Genomic DNA, 21,199 nt, shown 5'->3' on the forward strand with positions numbered 1-21,199 from the left:
AACTTTAGAGCCTTTTTAAGTTAAGGAGTGTTTAGAGACATTAGCAATTTTTTATAGTCTACCATATCAGGAAAGCAAAAGTATGGCTGTATTCACTAATCTGCTTTGATTTTTTTTTTTTTTTAACAGCTAAAGCCCTCAAGTCAAGAGAATCTTTTAGATGAAGTAATGAAAAGTTTGTCTGTCTCTTCTGACTTTTTGGGAAAAAACAAACCAGTTAGCTGTGGTCTGGCCAGGTCAGTAAGTGGAAAAACTCCAGGAGACTTCCATGAAAGACGGACAACTAAGCCTGAACAGTTTGTGAGACCTGGTCCTCAAAAGGCTGAAGATACCTGTTTCATGAGTTCTTCAGGAAAGCCTACACGAGGTGCTCAAGGAAAGATAAAATTAATAAAAGAAACTTCTCTGTCACGACAATCAAAAGATAGTAATCCCTATGCCACTTTACCTCGTGCAAGCAGTGTTATCTCTACTGCTGAAGGAACTACTCGAAGGACAAGCATCCATGATTTTTTGACCAAGGACAGTAGACTACCTATGTCAGTTGATTCACCACCAGCTACTGCTGATAGCAGCACCACTGCAACATCTAGTGAGTACTGTTTACACCAGTGGTCCTCTCATACACTTCACAGTCCGACATCTGCTGTAGGTTCTCAAGCACAAAATGATTTAGCTACAGACAAGCCCCAGTCTCCACATACCCAGGCCAGAAACTCAAGAACTGAGAGGTCACATTTTCTAAATCAAACTTTTGCCATGATTAATATGTCTAATGATGCATTTGGAAGATCAGCTACAGATAGCATAGAGTCCTTTACTGTGGCTCATCCAGCTCAGCCATTTTTATCCCTGAATACAGAATTAGTTAGTAACATAAGTGGGTTACCTCCCAGACCAGTCATCAGAGTAACTGACCAGGCTTCTGCTTCTTTGGAAAAAACTGCTCAAAAAGATAATGAGCAGTTTTCTGATCATCAGAGCCACAGTAGCATTAATCCACAATCCTCTGTAGACAATAATAATCTTACCACTCCTGCATGCCTCTATCCTGATGACACAGAAGCTGCATTGTTGGTTTCTGAGGATAATCAAACAGTGTGGTATGAATATGGTTGTGTATGATCAAAACTGCACAATATAATACTGATGTCATTTGATACACACTATGCTTCTCTAATCTGATTTGAAGAGCTGCTGTTGAAAAAAAATCATTTGACTAGGTTTATATTTTTAACTTGTGGCATAGTGTTCAAGTGTACATTGTGGCATGTATATAAATGTGATATGTAATCACAGCAAAGCCTGCATGAACTATTAATTACATTGTACATTTTCTGCATGACTTCAAGAACCTTAACAATACATGCTCCTCTTTCACATTTCTGTTGCCCAATAAGAGATTGTTACTTTGATACCTGGAAGCATGTTAAAATGGTTGCATGTTATAATTACTAAGAAGGCATTTCCAAGTCATCTTTGTTGATACCAAAAAAGAATGCTCATTGTCCCTTATGCTCCCCGCGCATTGTCCCTTTTGCTCCCCTTTCCCTCTCTCCCTACCTCTTGTCCTTTCCTTTTTTCCCCAAAATGTGCACTTCATATTGCACATGTACAGTATTAGTAAGGAAAATATGTTAAAAAGATGTCATTTTCTTTTGCCATTTAATTTTGCCTTCTGCCCTGCTGTTTTATTTTCAAAGAAATAGTTAATAAGTCAACATGTTACATAGCAAATATTAACTACTGCCCATATTTATAAAATTGTTCAGATTTAAAATGTTAATACTCATAAATTTAGTGTAATTAAAAAAAAAACACTGAATTTAAATGTGACTTATACATTGACTAGGAGCATTTATATTCTGTTTCTTCCCTGCACTTTTCTTCAATTGATAAACATAAGAGTTCAAGTACTGTCTTTCTTTCAGGATGACTTTTTTTACTTGGAATCAGTTAACACAGTTTTTTCAGGGTGTTTTTTAATATAGAATCAAAGAGAAATAAAGCAAATCATACTCAGTGTGGGAAATTTACATTTTTATTTCTCTTTTAAAAGGGTAGCAAGTTTACTGAGTGGTGAAGATTGTTATTTAAATAATTCTATAATTTATTGCTAAGTTACGTATGTCCTAAAAACAGAATTTTCTAAAATGAGTACATTGTGCTAAAATAAAATGTAAAATTAGTGTTTATAACCGTATAAACAGACATGTTTCTAGTAGAACAAATTTTAAAACTAAGAATAATTGCAACCTCTTAGCTAAAAAATAATCATAAAAGATAGAGAAAATATTTGCTAACTCTGATTCATGTCATAAACTTTAAAATTGTCTTCCTGTGGTCATAGTATTTTAAAACAGAATCAGCCAAAATTGAGTTTCTAACTTCCAGAATAAAACAACAAAAAAGAAGGCCCCAAGAAACCCATAACCCTGACTCACTCACTCCTGGAGAAGTATATCTTAGCTCTGTCTCTGAAATGTTTTTGCTGTCTTGATTCAGCCTAAATATCACTGACAGTAATGCAGCCTGGCATCTAGAAGAAATGATTTGAAATGTAACTTGATAAACAAGGAGGAAATTATTATTTTCCATGTGTTGTTATAGTAAATTATTATTGTTATTCATTGGGCCAGAGAAAACAAAATTTCTAAAGAATCTTTGCTTAATGAAATATGTGGCCTGGGAATTTGCTGGCAGTCCAGTGGTTAGGACTCTGCAATTTTGCTGCTTGAGGGCCTGTGTTCGATCCCTGGTCATAGAACTAAGATCCTACAAGCCACACAGCATGGGCAAAAATTAAAAGAAAAAACAAAAAAACGAAACCCAAAAGAAGGAAATTTGTATCCTTTGTAAATTGCCATATTCTCTTGTACTTACACAAGATCATTTCAGGCCTAGGCCCCTTCTGTTTATATCTTTGACCATACTTCTTTTCTCACAGCCAGCTCTTACTAAAAATGCTTCCAATGTGTTGGTTTCACTTCAGATTGAATAAATCTTTCACCTTTTACTTAAAAAAAGAAAAAAAAAAAAGCTTCCAGTGCAGGTCATCAAATAAACAATCAGAAATTTTCTTATTTTTAGTACCACTTAATGTATTTTATCTACATGAAAACATCAATCCATTTGTCACTTATTTCACAATTATTCCTAACATTTCAAATGTTTTTGGTGTCCCTTTTCTTTCTTCATGACCTGGTAATAAGACTTTTTAAAAAGTTTAAGATTAAATTTATTTATTAAAATACATTGAGAAATCATATGCTACTATATGGTAAACACTGTGATTATTTTACAATGTTAGACTTAACAGGAAAGAAGCATTTCTAACCCAAATGACTGTAGTAACGTATACAGCATGTTTTCCAAAAGAACATACACACTGTGCGTGAAAGGCAGAGAGATATATACCATGTCCATGTGTCTTGAGGACTGTCAGAGAATACAGGTGATATTTCCTCCAGAAACTGTCACCAGCTGTTAGGTCATAAAATTCCCTTAAAACTCTATTTTACCAGTGTTTCTTGATAGCACTTGAAATCACATTTTCAGCGGTGATAAGAGCCTTAGAAATTGTATAGAGCTAGTGTTTCCCAAACTCTTAAATCAACATAATACCTTCTATAAATGAAATCTTACAAGATGCCCCAATTTTTAAAAAAAAAATTATTTTCCGATCAAAGTGAAGCAGCTCTGACTCAGTTGAATAACTGTACTTTTTTCGAGACATCTCCATAAATATTCTCCAACTTCACAGAGGATTACAGGCATACCTTGTTTTATTGTGCTTTCTTGTACTTCACAAATACTGTGGGGTTTTTTCCCAACAAACTGAAGGTTTGTGGCAATTCTCTGTCAGAAAAGCCTATCAGTGCCATTATTCCAACAGCATTTGCTCACTTCATGTCACAGTTTGGGAGTTCTCAGAATATTTCTAACTTTCTCATTATTGTTATATTTGTTACGGTGATCGGTGATCCGTGCTCTTTGATGTTACTATTGCAAAAAAAAATTATGACTTGCTAAAGGCTCAGATCATGGATAGCTCTTTTTAGCAATAAAGTATTTTTTAATTAAGATATGTACATTGTTATTTAAATGCATTGGGAAACTAAAAATTCATGTGACTCGCTTTATTGCAAAATTCACTTTATTATAGTGGTCTGGAACCAAACCTGCAGTTATCTCCGAGGTATGCCTGTATTAGTACCCTAATTTTAGATGAAATTGAATAGCTTTCATATTCCTGACTTATGTTTCTAGAAATGATACCCTTATTATTTGTGGCATTGTAAATTCAAGTTAGGCTTTGGGTCCCCTTTGACCAAAGTAGTTTTAACTCTTAACAGTGTAAGTAGATATATTTTCCTACAAAGTAAGCCTCAAGGCCTGGTTTTCTTAGTAAACAATACAAATATTTCATTGTGGATGTTTCTGCTGCTGCATGCAAGATTATTTTTTACTTGAAAACTATATGTGACCATTTAGTAAATAAACATAAACTTATCAGATACCAAGAGGGCATTATTATTTATAGCTTTTAAAACATGTAAATCAGTCTTTAAGTAGAGATGTCTCTCACATTAATAACATTTCCAGAGTTAGATTCCTTCTTGCCCTACGCAGTGAGCTCTTTAGTTTCTTATCTTCATGAATTGTATGTTTAGCTTTTCATTAAATAACATGAAATGCTTTTCTCCTGCAGATGTGGACAAAGTACAAGAAAACAGAAATTCAAAAAGCAGGTCTAGGGAACAACAAAGCTCCTAATTCTATAACCCCACTACATGACATGTGGGCCAAGTGGTGAGTTTCTTGCTTAAACTGTAAATGAGATTAATCTCATTTATACAAACTAACTGCATTAAGTATAAGAACAAGTGCACATTGCATTAACAGATGTAAATATTGCTTGCTTATCGTGATTTTCTGTCTGTCTGATCAGTAAATCAAAATTACGTGATTCCTCAAAGCTTTTGGCTATCAGTGCACGCTCAGTTGTGTCCGACTCTTTGCGACCCCATGGACTGACTGACTGTAGCCTGCCAGGCTCCTCTGTCCATGGAATTTTCCAGGCAAGAATACTGGAGTGGGTTGCCATGCCCTTCTCCAGGGGATCGTCCCAACGTAGGATCAAACCCAGGTCTCTCGCATTGCAGGCAGATCTTTACCATTTGGGCTACCCCTTAGTACAGGAAAACAATTTTTAAAAATATTTTTTCCCCTCAATTTAAATTTGATTTTACTAATGAATAATGTTTTAGAAATTACTTTTTCAGTTTAAAATCTTTCTGGTAGGAATATAACTTCCGTGCCATGTTCTTGGTAATTGAGGAGAATAAATTAAATGTCTTTTCTACAAAGAGCTGCTTAGACAAATTCTCTGACTCTCTGTCACTCTTATCCCTGTAAAAGTACCTGGTGCATGCTGTTCTTTTAGTGGTTGCTCTGTATTTTATATCTCTTATCTTCAAACTTTTCTTATATTTTCTTTCTTTCTACTTTCCAACTAAATACAGAGAGAAAAGTGTCCTTCAGTTTCTCAGTGTGAAGCCTTTATTTCTGAAGTAACAAGACACCCAACTATAGGAATCATTTTTTAAAATCTTTAAGGAGACTTAACAATCCTTCGTGACTAGAGCAGGAAAGAAATACAAACCTTCATTCCTTCCTTGAATCAAGGAGCACTACTGGAGTCAACTGCCAAAATTTTTAGAAGGTTTTTGTGACTTATTATGTACATTGTACTGTTAAGATCTACTGAATAAAGCATGTTCTCTCTCTAAGGACCAAGTGTTTTAAGGGTTCAAGAAGTACTCCAAGAACAATATACTTCTTTCATCATTTGTTTATGAATTTATCCATGTTTGCTTAATGCTTCTGCTAAGTATTAGCCTAAGTCTAGCCATTTATATTTAGTTGTGTAAACCTAAATTAAATGCTGTAGTATGCTGTGGAATGTACTATATATCAAGATACAGAGAACATTGTTTAGGCATGTCAGAGCCTTATTGGTTAGCAGACTGCATGTGTTGGTATTCTCATATTTTTAAGCCGATTATTTTGATGCACTGCAAAAGAAACTCGGTTTATGAAATAACTAAAAAATCCATGATAGGAGTTATAAAAAAACTTACAGTGATATTAATATTTACATATTCCCTGCTAAGGAACACTAAGTAATTCATTCACACATGGATCCACGGTAATTAGAATGTGTTTTTCTGAAACGTTTTTTTTTTAGTAAGGTGGTTTTCTAGAAAAGACTTTCCCAAGATAAAGCTATTGTGTTTGACCTCATTTCCCTTCTTTAGTGTTGGGTTATGTATGTACGATTTTTTTAACTTGAGAGCTGACTGTTGCTTAAGAAGTTTTCTTATGGCAAAAATAATGTAAATAATTTACTACAATCCACATTTTGTCAGGAACTCATTTATTATTAAGGTTATCACTTATTAATAAGAATTTTTGTTTTTGTCCTTTATAAGACTACATTAAAGTTGGTAACTGTTATCAGTACTTTTGAAATATTTGTATGCATTTGTTTTACATTTGAAAGAAGCACAACAAAAAAGTAAATTTAGTTAACCCAGGGAAACATCAATTTTTTTGTAGTTCCAATTTTCTATCACAGTTTTATTTTCTTATGAAATCAAAAAATTGCATTGATACATATTAATGCAAATTCATTATTTAACATAAATATATGAATAATCTTAAAGGTCTGAAATGAGAAAGATACTGACTTTTTAATTTTAACGATGTACTTCTTAGGCTCTCACTACCAGCTCTAAAAATCTTTTTGGAATAATTCTATAGTGTGTGGTTTATGAACTGTGTGTTTCATCACTAACCTAGTAGCCATGAGAATGTGTCTCCCTCTCCCCCTCCTTCCTCATGCCCTTCTTTTTTTCCCCTCTCTTTTTGGTAGGCCAGTAACAGTGTTGTGTTCATAGTCTACTTTCAGAAAGACCATTAAGGAAAAGAAATACAGCATGTATAGTTGAAAAGAAACTAAAGTGGAAGTTAGGTTTTGCCACCAAATAATGCTGTAAAGTTAAATCACTTTTAAATTCTTGGATGAAAGGTGCTATGTAAATATAAATACAAAGGATTCTTACTAAGATACAAATATTGCACAACAGACATATTTAAAACCTATTCTCTAGACTGTGAAACATGTCTCCATCATGATTTCCTAGATTCAAGTATCAGATTGATAATGGGCATCATGGCAGTCTAGAAACGTCTGCATGTAAAAACTGTAAATTCATTTTTAGGTGGATAAATTGAGAGTAAATATAGAAATTATGTTTTAGCTAAATACAATAAGTGGGTAACTTAGATTTATATTAACTAGCATCTAATTTGCACAACTAGGACACATCCCAGGACATTTGCTTCAAGTTGAAATTTAATGAGTAGGAGGTAGTCCAGTGAGAGTGTGTGATACCACAGCTTGATCTCTCCAGGACACTAATATTCTAAAACAGAGACCCTGCTGACTGAAGCAACACATTATTGCTTCAATTAGAAAATGTTTAAGGGTAGCCTGTAAAGGGCTGACTCTGAGAAAATGCAGCAAGACAACCAAGAGAACACTTGAGACTGCAAAAAGTAGGCATATTCTCAAATCACATCCATCACCTTTTTCATACCATTTCAAGAAAGGACTAGATAACCACATGAGTATTTTACCATTTCCAAGATAGCATCAGAAGCAAACTTAGTAGGAAGTCATGCCTTTCCCTTAGATAAACTACTTCTGCCAAACAAAACCGTGTAGCCAACTAGAAAGTACAATAACTGAGGCCACTTTCCTGACTGGCGTCTGACATGATTTTAATTATCCAGCTCTAATCCCCCTTGGAAACTAAAGAATTTATATACAGGGTAATAGCTTCGGCCCAGAGCTCCGATAAAGTGCTTCAGATCTGGCAATGTGGAAATGTTCGGTCCAAGTTTTTGAACTGGTGGTTACCAAAGAGTTCACGAAACAGGTTTGTATGTAGCACCTTTCATGCAAGGCATGGTAAGAGCCTATTTAAAAATCACTGTGCATATTACAGAATTGCAGCCACCTCACAAATGAAGTATTACAGCCTGTACTGTCTTAACAGTTTATGTCAGGAAGTGAAAAAGATATTGTACCAAATCTGGAATTACAATGAGGAGTAATAATGTATGCTAAATAACTTTTGTACTTTAAGTTACTTTTTATGAGAAAAGTGAAGTTTTGTGTGTTTTTTTTCCTGCTACTCTTAGTCCTGAGATATGTTTTTTTCTTTAGGCCTTGAATGAATAATACAGATGGAGCCCATTTTATAATATAAACCTTGATGTACAAGTTGAGATATTTGGACAACAGTGAAAATGCCTTAAAAGGAATGCTTATGGATAAAGTTGCACTTATAACACCCTTTGACAAAACGTGATTTTAAATTGTCTTCTTTTCTAAGGGTTCTCTCTTTCAATGTTTGCCATTGTACTTATAACTGTTATTAAATACCAAATCAAATAATACAAGAGCTGTAACATTTCCTTTAAAGTAACGCTACTGAGAAATCTGGAGTTAAACGGCAAAATGTTTATTACTTGGCTATATTAAAGCCACAGTTGATAACAAAAAATTCAGTTCGTAACAAAAAAGACACCATCATTTGGCTGATCTTTTTTCAAAAACATTTTTCATTTTAGCTTTTATTTCTCCTAAAAAATATTAAGTTGGTTTAACATTCACTTGTCAAACTGATATGAGATGATTTTTATAACAAGTGGTTAGCAATCACAACATATAATTTAACCAAGTATTTTTCTTTCCTTTCTCTTTGCCCTAGAAAACCAATTTTCAGACATAATCTTGTTTACCTCTGTTCTAATCACTTTGGGATGAGTATTAGAGGTTTTGGGAGAAAGAGAAGAGTATCCCAGAAGTGTCATTACAATAATAGATTGTACACATCAGTCTCTTTTCATTTTCACATAGACTTTGGGAGGCATAATGTTAAGAGATGGCAACTTGCCTTGTGTCACTGGGCAGGTCAGTCTTTCTGGGCCTATTTTCACTCTAAGGTGAGGAGGACAGACCATTTTCCTGAGGTCCTCAGTATCTTTGATTCTATTTAGTAAACCTTCATTTTATATTCAAAGCAACCTACATTTCCTCTTTCTTAGAGATATAGTACCGAGTAGGCAAAAACCAGTGTAGCATCTCAGAATGTTACCATTGATGGAAGATATTTCTTACTAACTCATCTAACTTACTCACTCATCTGTATTTTATAAAAATCCTGCTATCAGTAGACTTGTAGTCTCTAGCCACATATATTGAAAAATAACGAGTTTTTACCTTTGCCTTTCAGTAATGCAAATTGGTACAAATTAAATACAATTTCTGTACCAGAAGCAATTACTGCATGTTCAACATTAGGAAGAAACAATTATCTCTCAAATATCCAATCGTACTAGAGGAAATGAGAATTTTCCTAAGTCTTCTAGGCTGTTTTGTAGCCTACTCAGAGCCTCAATTAGGGTCTTATTTGAGTTTAAGAGAGGTGAAAAAGTATATTTTCCTCACTGTTTTTGAACTAGCTTCTATATGGCAACTGACAATACCTAATCCTGGGTTCTTACACGTTTTCGTTTATATGTGTATAAATTTTATCTTACACTTTTTAGATGTGTAGTTGAAAAATGAGTAAATTTAATATAGCCTTAAAGGACAGAAGAAACTTGTTCAAGCATGTTCAAATTTCTAACCTCTGAACAAAGACTAAACAAATCCTTCTTAATGGCCTGTGTATGTCCTGCTCCTGAGTTTTAAAATGTAATTTCATTAGTATAATGATTATGGCATATTTTCTATCTCTACTTTGAGGGTACTTGAGGGTTTTTCTAGATTAAGATATTCTAAAGATAGAATTTTATTTAAAAATTAGCTTATTTTTCACTGGGGAAAAAAAGCATTGGTTTAAAAACAAACAGTCAGTAACAGGTTTTCCCTTGCCCCCTTGTTTAATTATACTGCTGGGAAATTCTTATTCCTTAATCCTCATTCCCTCGAGATAACCACTATTTACAATTTAATGTCTTCCCATATTATTTTTTATTTTTTCCCTTGTATGTACACTATCACATGTATAATTTTACATATGCTATTTTTGCAACTTGCTTTTTTTCAAGTATAATAAATAAGATGTAAGACAGTTAATCTTAGATAAATAATCTTAGTTTTGATGTTAATTTATTCTTTTTTGGCCACCCTGCAGCATGCGGGAATCTCAGTTCCTGTGACCAGGCACTGAACCTGGGCCAGGCAGTGAAAGCCTGGATTCCTAACCACAAGGCAACCAGGGAACTCCTGATGTTAATGAAGGCATTCTTGTAACAAGTAATCATCATGGGGATGGGGAAGGTGGAACCTCTGACCAGACTAAAGCTACCTCAATATATCTTAAAAAAAAAAACCTTTAAGATGAAATAATCTTTCTCAAATAGTTCATCAGGTAGTCACCAAACCGAGTGGTAGATATATCTTGCCACTTTTAATGCTTTTTATAATTACAAGTAAGAAAAACAGCTTTCAGATAAATACTCTGAACTTTAGCCCAATTAGTTTTTATCAAAGTTTAGTATTATGGGATCGTGTCCTGTGTTCTTCACAAAAGTGAGAAAGTCTTCAGGGCTCAATCCCATGGTTGCAGCATTGGTCATTGGGTGAAAGTACACCTTTTCATGTCCACCTTCCAAAAAGGCAGAATCCAGAACAAACTTCACATCTCCATCATCACAGAAGAGTGCCAATGGTGTGGCAGAACCTTGGCCAACTTTCAGTTTTTCTAGCAAGGCTGCTTCATCAGCAAACCGCAGGTTTCCACTCCCAACACCTAACTGCTTGGCGAGATCATTTAAATTAATTTGTCTATCATGAAGAACTGTCACCAGCCAATAGCCTTTTTTCTTTTTGTCCTTAAGAAATAAGTTCTTACTGTGTGCTCCTTTCAAATGCTGGATATGAGGCATCATTTCTTCAACTGTAAACACCTGTAAAATACCACATGACAAGTTTAAAAATAACATGCATGTACACTGCAAACATACAGTTATATATACATTGCTTGCTGGGTCTAAACAGCGAGGTTAGGGAGTACTCGGTGTCCTGGATATCACTGGTAGCAACCCATTCCCAGCCTATTACCAAATAATTATATCTCATCTCGGACATCAAGTAGTTTCTCTTGGGCCAGTTCTCCATTCCAATACGCTGGCTAAGCCGTCATAGTTATAAAATGCTATTTTTGTTTTTCCTTTAGACGTTCAGTCCAGTTTATAGCAGCCCTCACAACACTGTAAATCAACTATACTCCAATAAAAATGGGGGGAAAAAGTTTATAGCAGCCCAGACTCCTATTCCTTGGCACTCCATCCAGACCATAATACAACCTCCACTCTATAAAACATAACTACAGAGAGGGAGTGAGGGCAGGGAATGAGAGCCTGGACTAACATAAAAAGAACATCAGAAAAGCTGGCAATATGCACAGTAAAAAGGGGGAGAGTATCGACGATAGGGGAGGGAAGATGGTCAAAGAAAATAATAGTTTCAATGAATTTCTCTACCCTTTGAAGATTATCACCGTATCTAGCTAGTTATCATGAGCTGTTAAGAGTTGGGCAAAAACTATGTCCTCCCAACACTCAGGTTATATACTGGCTACGTGAGATACTTGGAAAAACAAAAAAATCTTTCCATCAATCAAATGAATCATGTTAAAAATTACCAAACTCTAATCTTGGTATCCCGCATGCATCATAGCCACTGCAGATAGGTTTTACTGCTTGGCAACTTACATGCCCAGGCCAGTTTGAGATGCCCAAGGTTCTCAATATGTTGCGCTAGTTCCCAAAATTAAAAAAAAAAATGGCTCCAAAAAGAAAACAGGTTTTTTCATAATAACAGCAGAGTCCCAAGTGGAGATGCACTCGACGGTGCATTCAGATCCCTCTCTACTCTGGATTCCGGGAAATGCCTTAGAACGGACTTTTTTTGTGTGGTACAGTGACTCCCCCCCTCGCCAGGACGTCTAGTCTCAGCCGCTTCGCCTCGCAGACGCTGCAGTAGAGCCCACTCCCTCCCGGGGTAGTCCTAGCGGGAGCGTCTCACCTCCGGGTGCTCCACGACCTCTGTGCGGATGGCCAGGGCGGCGAGACGCTGCTCCAGCGCCGCCCGCAACTCAGCGCCTGCCATGCTGTCCTCGCGGCGGCGGCGAGAGGCCCGGCCGAGGAACTGGGCGCGGCTTCCCGCGGGCCGCCCACTGCAGGCCGAGGCGGAAGTTCCTGGAGGGGCAGGGGCGGTGCTGGAAGTCCAGAGCCGGCGTTTTCTGAAAGTGAGGTCGCAGCGTGTTCACTCGACATCCACCGTTTGTTCCTGAGGTTCGTCCGAGTCATGCAGTGTCCTTAACCCGCGTCCCACAAGAGGGAGGCGCCTGCGTTCTCACAGCCCTCTCCATACCCGTTGCAGGTTTCCTTGATCCAGCATGTCTTCCATTTAAATAGATTTAAACCTAACAACTCAAGGAATGTTGAGGGAGTGATTCATTGTATGTGGTCTCGGGTTTACCCAGCAAGCAGACTGAGGCAGTCTTATCCGTTCTGCCCTTGGAATGTACATTCTACCCACTGTTCTGAGCTAAGTGCTACTTGAGGGATGCAGCCTTGAGAGAGTAATGTGTCATTGAAACCTTCTGGACTTTTTAGGTAAGTGAGGCCCCCCTCCCCCCTTAATGCCTTCTATATAAATTCTTAAGATGCTGGCAAGTGGATGCCCAAGACAAACCACCAATGTAAGTTCCTTTGATTATTAATTATTAAAACTGCCACCTACCAATGAGGAATGCCCTGCCTCTTCAGTCTTTCCTTGCTCTTCTGGGTTGGGGGGTGGGGTCTCCGAGTGTGTGTGTGTGTGCGCGCGTGGTTTCACCTGGGGAACTTCCTGAGGTTGTGGACCAACAAGGAGACAAAGGGCCAAAATCGCTGTCCTTTTGACTACCTTTTTCAGAGGCATTTTTCCTGCCTCTTGGTGAGGTGTTTTCCCCTATCCTGCAAAACCCTGACTGCCCACCTTGAATGAGGCCTGAAATTCCACTAGAGTTTCATTTATGCGTTTAGATTAAACTTCCAATTGTTACCAAAACTGTTGCCCCAGAATCATACCCCTACCCCTTTCTTGAATGGAAACCAGTTGCTCTTATCTGAAGTTTTGGGAGGAAGCAGCAAAGCAAAAAGCAGGGACAGGTTAGATCCAATTAGGCACTAGATGGTTGAAGATTTAACTTCCTTCCAGTAGACCTAGAGCCTCATTATACAGTCAGTGTAATATCTTCGCATGCTAAATGATATACCCATAAGTGCAATGACAGTTGGCAGTTGCCATGACAACAACCAGAAAAGAGTTGCAAAGACGAAAAGGAGAGTTATATCAGTGCCTGGTCCAAACCACAGTCTTCTTCTCAGATGAGTCATGAATATTCCTCTCACTCTTTCCAATTCCCTCCCTTCTATCTTGACCCTCCTATATAAATAGTTTCTCCCCTGGAATTGGGTTGATTTGTACACAAGTTTCTCCATTCTTTAGCCATTGAATAAAGCTTGTGCTGTTCCAGTCTTAGCATAGGATTTATTATTGGCTGTGCAAATCTGATCAGGAAAAGAACCTTCCTGACGGGAACAAGGGTTCTTGGCTGGGGCTAGAACCCCAGCACAAGCCAAGTTGACCAATTCAGTAATAGAATCTGAGCTAAACCGTAGCTATTCCTAGGGACATTTAACTCTAGTAGGAATATATTTAGGTCATCTCTGGGGTGCAAATGGAAGGCCTGGAGAATAATGCTCTTAAGATACTGCAAAGTTCAGTTGTCTTACCATGTGCACAGGTCTGAATCCATGAATTCAACCAACAATAGATGGAAAAAAAATTCTAGTAAGTTCCAAAAGCCAAAACTTGAATTTGCCACACACTAGCAAGTTCCAGAAAAACATCTATTTCTGCTTCATTGACTATGCCAAAGCCTTTGACTGTGTGGATCACAATAAACTGTGGAAAATTCTGAAAGAGATGGGAATACCAGACCACATGACCTGCCTCTTGAGAAACCTGTATGCAGGTCAGGAAGCAACAGTTAGAACTGGACGTGGAACAACAGACTGGTTCCAAATAGGAAAAGGAGTACGTCAAGGCTGTATATTGTCACCCTGCTTATTTAACTTATATGCAGAGTACATCATGAGGAACGCTGGGCTGGAAGAAGCACAAGCTGGAATCAAGATTGCTGGGAGAAATATCAATAACCTCAGATATGCAGATGACACCACCCTTATGGCAGAAAGTGAAGAGGAACTCAAAGGCTTCTTGATGAAAGTGAAAGAGGAGAGTGAAAAGGTTGGCTTGAAGCTCAACATTGAGAAAACGAAGATCATGGCATCTGGCCCCATCACTTCATGGGAAATAGATGGGGAAACAGTGGAAACAGTGTCAGACTTTATATTTTTGGGCTCCAAAATCACTGCGGATGCTGATTGCAGCCATGAAATTAAAAGACACTTACTCCTTGGAAGGAAAGTTATGAGCAGCCTAGACAGCATATTAAAAAGCAGAGACATTACTTTGCCAACCAAGGTCCGTCTAGTCAAGGCTATGGTTTTTCCCGTGGTCATGTATGGATGTGAGAGTTGGACTGTGAAGGAAGCTGATCACCGAAGAATTGATGCTTTTGAACTGTGGTGCTGGAGAAGACTCTTGAGAGTCTCTTGGACTGCAAGGAGATCCAAGCAGTCCATTCTAAAGGAGATCAATCCTAGGTGTTCATTGGAAGGACTGATGCTAAAGCTGAAACTGCAATATTTTGGCCACCTCATGTGACAAGTTGACTCGCTGGAAAAGAGTCTGATGCTAGGAGAGATTGGGGGTAGGAGGAGACGGGGACAACAGAGAATGAGATGGCTGGATGGCATCACCGACTCGATGGACATGAGTTTGAGTGAACTTCGGGAGTTGGTGATGGACAGGGAGGCCTGGCGTGCTGTGATTCATGGGGTCGCAAAGAGTCAGACACGACTAAGCGACTGAACTGAACTGAGCAAATGTTTACATAGTTACAATGTATTAGAGATTATTTAAAGTATACAGGAGGATGTGTGTAGGTCATATGCAAACACTGCACCATTTTATATAAGGAACTTCAGCATCTACAAATTTTGGTGTCTGTGGAGGATCCCTGGAACTAACCCCGCTTTGATACCAAAGGTGGACTATATCTGAGTCTTCCTCCACAGGACATTTTCAGAGGCAGCTGTGAAAGAGAAAATCAGAGCCAACTTCATAATTCACCCGGAATTAGCCTTGGACAGTGCAATTTTAAAAGTTCTGTTTAACCAACCTCTTAAAATTATTATGCCATGTCTTCCTTCAAACAGTCCATCCAGTTCTTTGATCCTTGATTATGGAACCAACAGGCATCTGTTCGTGGCCACCTAAATTCAGATCAACAGCAAAAGAAATGTACCACATTAAAGAGTATTTAGAAAACTTAGATAAGGGGAAAGGGATCACTCAGAACATTTTTTCCATGTTTATTTTATTTCCCCATTTGTGAGTTAGCTTCGTTTCTGTCTTGGCTCATTTAGCTATGGAGTGAATGTTAATGGCTTTCACATTGGTTTATATGAGCTCTTTAAATAATCAAGTTGTGTGTCTTTTATTTGTCATATATACTCCAAATATCATATATACTTTTTCCATTAAAGAGGAGGTTCCCCCACCACCACCATGTACCTTTCAGGGATAATTGTTCCCCAACCAAGGATCTAACTGGGGCACCTGGCAGTGAAAGCCCAGACTCCTAACAACTGGACTGCCAGGGGATTCACAAGAGGGGATTTTTTTAGTTTGATTTTACCTACAGATGTTACTCAAATTTTGCATAACCAAATTTTTAAGTTATTTTGATCTAAGTATAGAAAGCTAACCTCTAGCAATAGAATATGCAATATATATATTTTTAAATTTTCTTAGAAATACTCATTAATTCATTTAAATTTTACTTTGGTGTATAAGATGTGGTAAGGCTTATTTTTTTCACTCTGCTCTCTCAGAATAAAAATGGAAAGCATCGGAATACCAAGGAACACATATATGAAGATGTGACATATCCCAAATTATTGTCCTTAAATATTTGAAGACTTTCAAGAATACCCAAATTCAATCATGGAGACCTGAGCATTGAAAGAAGGGGGAAAAGAAGAAAGAAGAATTGAAATCAAAGAAAAATTGTAGCTAAGAAATGTGAATCATGAGCCAGAATGGCTATCATTGAAAAATCCACAAACAGTAAATGCTAGAGGGGATGTGAACAGACCGGAAGCTTCCAACACTGTTGGTGGGAATGTAAATTGGTACAGCCACTATGAAGCACAGTATGGAGGTATCTCAAAAAACTAAAAACAGAGCTACCATATGACCCTGCAGTTCCACTCATGGGCATATATCTGGAGAAAAACATAATCCAAAAAGATACATGTACCCCAGTGTTCATTACAGCACTGTTTGTAGTAACCAAGAAATGGAAGCAATGTAAATGTCCATCAGTGGAGGAATGGATAAAGCAGATGTATATACATAAAACGGAATATTACTCAGCTGTTAAAGAATGAAATAATGCCATTTTGCAGCAACACAGATAGACATCAGTTCAGTCGCTCAGTCATGTCCGACTCTTTGTGACCCCATGAACCGCAGCACGCCAGGCCTCCCTGTCCATCACCAACTCCCAGAGTCCTCACAAACCCATGTCCATTGAGTCAGTGATGCCATCTAACCATCTACTCCTCTGTCATCCCCTTCTCCTCCTGCCCTCAATCTTTCCCAGCATCAGGGTCTTTTCAAATGAGTCAGCTCTTCGCATCTGGTGGCCAAAGTATTGGAGTTTCAGCCTCAGCATCAGTCCTTCCAATGAACACCCAGGACTGATCTCCTTTCAGATGGACTGGTTGGATCTCCTTGCAGTCCAAGGGACTCTCAAGAGTCTACTCCAACACCACAGTTCAAAAGCATCAATTCTTTGGCGCTCAGGTTTCTTTATAGTCCAACTCTCACATCCATACATGACCACTGGAAAAACCATAGCCTTGACTAGACGGACCTTTGTTGACAAAGTAATGTCCCTGCTTTTTAATATGCTGTCTAGGTTGGTCATAACTTTCCTTCCAAGGAGTAAACGTCTTTTAATTTCATGGCTGCAATCACCATGTGCAGTGATTTTGGAGCCCAGAAAAATTAAGTCAGCCACTGTTTCCCCATCTATTTCCCATGAAGTGATGGGACCAGATGCCATGATCTTAGTTTTCTGAATGTTGAGCTTTAAGCCAACTTTTTCACTGTCCTTTTTAGTTCTTCTTCACTTTCTGCCATAAGGGTGGTGTCATCTGCATATCTGAGGTTATTGATATTTCTCCCGGAAATCCTGATTCCATCTTGTGCTTCTTCCAGCCCAGTGTTTCTTACGATGTACGCTGCATATAAGTTAAATAAGCCGGGTGACAACATACGGCCTTGACGGACTCCTTTTCCTGTTTGGAATCAGTCTGTTGTTCCATACAGAGTGTCATACCTAGTGGAGTCAGAGAAGAGAAAATATCATATGACATCTATTATATGTGGAATCTAGAAAGGATACAAATGAACTTACTTACAAAACAGAAACAGATCCACAGACCTTGAGATCAAGCTTATGGTTGCCAGGGGGAAGGATGGAGAGCAGGGACAGTCAGGGAGTTTGGAATGGACATGTACACACTGCTATGTTTAAAATGGATAACCAACAAGGACCTATTGTATAGCACAGGGAACTCTGCTCAGTGTTGTGTTGCAGCCTAGATGAGAGGGGAGTTTGGGTGAGAATGGGTACATGTATATGTATGTCTGAGTCCCTTTACAGTTCACCTGAAATTATCATAACATTGTTTGATAATAGGCTATACCCCAATACAGAATAAAGTATTTTAAAAAAAGAAATGAGTCATGTACAAAAGTAAGGAAACAACCAAGGTCTGCGTGACAGCTACAAAAGAGAAACACAAAGAGGAGATATTGTTAATGCTGTCCAGCACACAACAAGCAGGGTGTTCTGACCTGGAAATCTCTTTAGAAATGAACTGCCATCCATCAGTTATGCAAGGTGTGAAGCCCTCCCCCCACCCAACTGACAATCCATCACAATTCAGTTTCTTAAATCCTTCTGCTCTGACCACTTCCATCACTCTAGCCCAGACTACTATCCTCTCCCCTGGTCTACACTACCGTTCTCTTAATTATAGTCTGTGCTTTGTGCTGTGCTTAGTCGCTCAGTCATGTCTGACTCTTGGCAACCCCATGGTCTGTAGCCCACCAGGCTCCTCTGTTCATGAGGATTCTCCAGGCAAGAATACTGGAATGGGTTGCAATACCCTTCTCCAGGGAATCTTCCCAACCCAGGGATTGAACCCAGGTCTTCTGCATTGCAGGCAGATTCTTTACTGTCTGAACCACCAGGGAAGGCCTAATTATAGTCTACCTGTGGTGTGATGACCAGGTATCCTGCTCCAAACAAGTCTTACAACCAAAGCTTTTTATTATAAAATGGAGCTAAATCTGTCTATGGTAAAAGAACCTTATATCACTGTTTAAAAACTATCCTGACCCAAGTTCATGCATATTTATCAAACATACATGTCAGCATTGTATTAAATAGAAAAGAAATGCTATCCTTTGGGACATGGTCCCTTGTCCTTAAATGCTATCCTTTGGGACATGGTCCCTTGTCCTTAAAGCAAATACAGTCTCAAATTTACATTGGAAAGAACATGAGACATTAAATGAAAATTATCAGCATGAACTTGATGAGCTAGACGTCCAGTCAGAGAACTTGAATGTGAAATGTCATGATGCTGGGAGAGGGGTTTAGTTGCTAAGTCATGTCCGACTCTTTGTGACCCTATGGAGTGTAGCCCGCCAGGCTAGTCTGTTCATGGGCTTTTCCAGGCAAGAATACTGGAGTGGGTTACCACTTCCTTCTCCAGGGGATCCTCCCAACCCAGAGATCAAATCTGTGTCTGCTGCATTGGCAGGCGGATTCTTTGCCACTGAGCCACCAGGGAAGCCCAGGAGAGGGTAGCATCTAATAAATGCAGGTGACTGAATTATTTTACAAAGGGGGGAAATTTATAAATAAATATTTTTAGGGAATTCCCTGGTGATCCAGTGGTTGGGACTCTGGGCTTTCACTGCAGGGGCCTTGGGTTTGATCCGTGATTTGGGAGCTAAGATCCCGCAAGTTGATGTCACAACCAAAAAATTTTCAAAATTGTTTTTTCAAATAAATTTTAATTTGCAAAGATAGTAGATAATTCCTGAATGTCCTTCACTCAGTTTCCTCTAATGTTAACATATTATTGTGATAATGTTTGTGAGAATTAAGAAATTAACACGGGGGTATTACAATTAACTAAACTACAGATTTTATTTAGATTTCACAAGTTTTTCCACTAGTGTGCTTTTGTGTTCCTGGACTCTGTACAGGACCCCACATTGTATTCGGTCAGTACGTTTCCTTATTCTTCAGATCTGTGTTAGTTTCCTTGTCTTTCGTTGTTTTTCATGACCTTGACAACTTTGAAGAGTTCTGCTCAGATATTTTGTAGAATGCTCTTTGTGTTGTCTGATGATTGTAGTAGGGTTGTGGGTTTTGGGGACAAATATTACAGAGATGTAATGTCCTTATCACACCATTTCAGGGGGTATGTGATGTCAGCATGACATTACTGGTGTTTACCTTCATCAGTGGGTTAAGGTGGTGTCTGCCAGATTTCTCTGTTATGAAGGTACTATATTTCCCTTTCCGTATTCTGTTCTTTGGAAGCAAGTCATTAGTCCAGTCCACACCTAAGGGATTGGAGGTGGGGACTAAGCTTTAACTCATAGTAGAAGTTAATAAACATTTATTATGTGGAATTATTCTATAAGGAGGATTTCTCCCTGTCCCTCATTTGTTATTTTGAGTTATAATCTAATACTCCATTATTTTGTTGTTCAGAAGTTTCCAGCTTTGACTTTTTCAGGTTGGTGCCTATTTAACTGCCCTCATTCTATTTCCTTCCTCATTTCCTTCCTTCCTTGCTCCCTCCACTTTCTCTGTTTTGGTGTATTGCTTGAATTTCCCACATTAGTATGTATATCTTCATGATCAGAAACGTATTGGTTATTTTCAATTTAATATTGGGGAGAACGGTATGACCATTACTTTGATGTTCTGCCAATCAATTTCTGCTTCTTAACTATTTGGCAAGGCAGAGAGAGCAAAGAATTTCTTACAGAAATTGCACTTCAGTGAGTGTGAAAGGTAAGTAAAATGATAGCAAACTGAAATGCACTTCAGTAGTTTTCAGGTGTGTTAGGTTCATTGAAAATATTTTCCAGACAGAGATTTCCATTCAATCATTCAGCAACACTGCCTACACATCTTTGTGGTGACACCGGGGAGACAAACATAAAAAAAGGGGATGGGGCATGAGTTAGGAGTCCACACTGGGGAGGGAGAAAACAGATAACAGTAAGAAACTCTTCTATACCTACATCATTAGCCTAGAGTGGCGTTAGACCTTGAGGACAGATATAAAACAATACTTATGACTCTTGAGAAGAGTGGTGGTTGAGGTCAAGGTGACAAGCCAGAAGACAATGTCCAATCAAGGTGTGGAAATGTTCTGGGAGGAAGCTAATAATCACAACAGCAAACCCTTATGAACCAGCTACTTTATGAACCTTCCTGCTACTGACTACTGTCCTATTAAGCAGCTATTATTATTACCATGAGGCTTCCCTCATAGCTCAGTTGGTAAAAAAATCTGCTGGCAGTGCAGGAGACCCAAGTTTAACACCCGGGTCGGGAATATCCCTTGAAGAAGGAAATGGCAACCCACTCCAGTATTCTTGCTTGAGAATCCTGTGGACAGAGGAGCCTGGCAGGCTATAGTCCATGGGGTTGCAAGAGTTGGACACGACTTAGGGACGAAACCACCACCATTAGCAAGGCTTCCCTGGTGGCTTCAGTTCAGTTCAGTCACTCAGTCGTGTCCGACTCTTTGCGACCCCATGAATCACAGC

The 21,199-nt window shown here is 38.4% G+C and overlaps 2 protein-coding genes across 9 annotated transcripts in view; one reads left to right on the forward strand and one right to left on the reverse strand.

The window, feature by feature from the left end:
* Positions 1–8,442, forward strand: part of CCDC88A (coiled-coil and HOOK domain protein 88A) — a 119,078-nt gene extending 110,636 nt beyond the window's left edge. For 5 of the 8 annotated variants that reach the window (XM_055401096.2, XM_055401098.2, XM_055401095.2 and 2 more), the window contains one exon: positions 130–2,625. In XM_055401096.2, the coding sequence (XP_055257071.2) occupies positions 130–1,125 (996 nt within the window). In that variant the 3' untranslated portion in view covers positions 1,126–2,625. Of the gene's footprint in view, positions 1–129; positions 2,626–4,711; positions 4,813–5,525 lie in introns of those variants that run through there. The other 3 variants (XM_055401099.2, XM_055401103.2, XM_055401100.2) reach the window with 2 other exon arrangements.
* Positions 8,443–8,573: 131 nt separating this feature from the next.
* LOC129539957 (prolyl-tRNA synthetase associated domain-containing protein 1) lies at positions 8,574–12,325 on the reverse strand. Its single transcript, XM_055401104.2, has 2 exons — positions 12,170–12,325; positions 8,574–11,049 (listed from the first exon to the last, which is right to left on the reverse strand). Exons 1-2 carry the CDS (start codon positions 12,251–12,253, stop codon positions 10,618–10,620), a joined length of 516 nt encoding a protein of 171 aa, XP_055257079.1. The 5' UTR covers positions 12,254–12,325; the 3' UTR covers positions 8,574–10,617.
* Between the last annotated feature and the right edge of the window lie 8,874 nt (positions 12,326–21,199).

This window comes from Moschus berezovskii, chromosome 11 (genome assembly GCF_049115385.1).
Source record: "Moschus berezovskii isolate FMDL1 chromosome 11, NW_MosBer_1.0, whole genome shotgun sequence".
NCBI classification, from domain to species: Eukaryota; Metazoa; Chordata; class Mammalia; order Artiodactyla; family Moschidae; genus Moschus; species Moschus berezovskii.

Bases quoted from the DNA above. Each gene is read 5' to 3' on its own strand.
- LOC129539957 (XM_055401104.2), bottom strand. From the start codon at position 12,253: ATGGCAGGCGCTGAGTTGCGGGCGGCGCTGGAGCAGCGTCTCGCCGCC. The intron at 11,050-12,169 runs GTGAGACGCTCC...GGTATTTTACAG, and splicing joins AGGTCGTGGAGCACCCGGAG to GTGTTTACAGTTGAAGAAAT.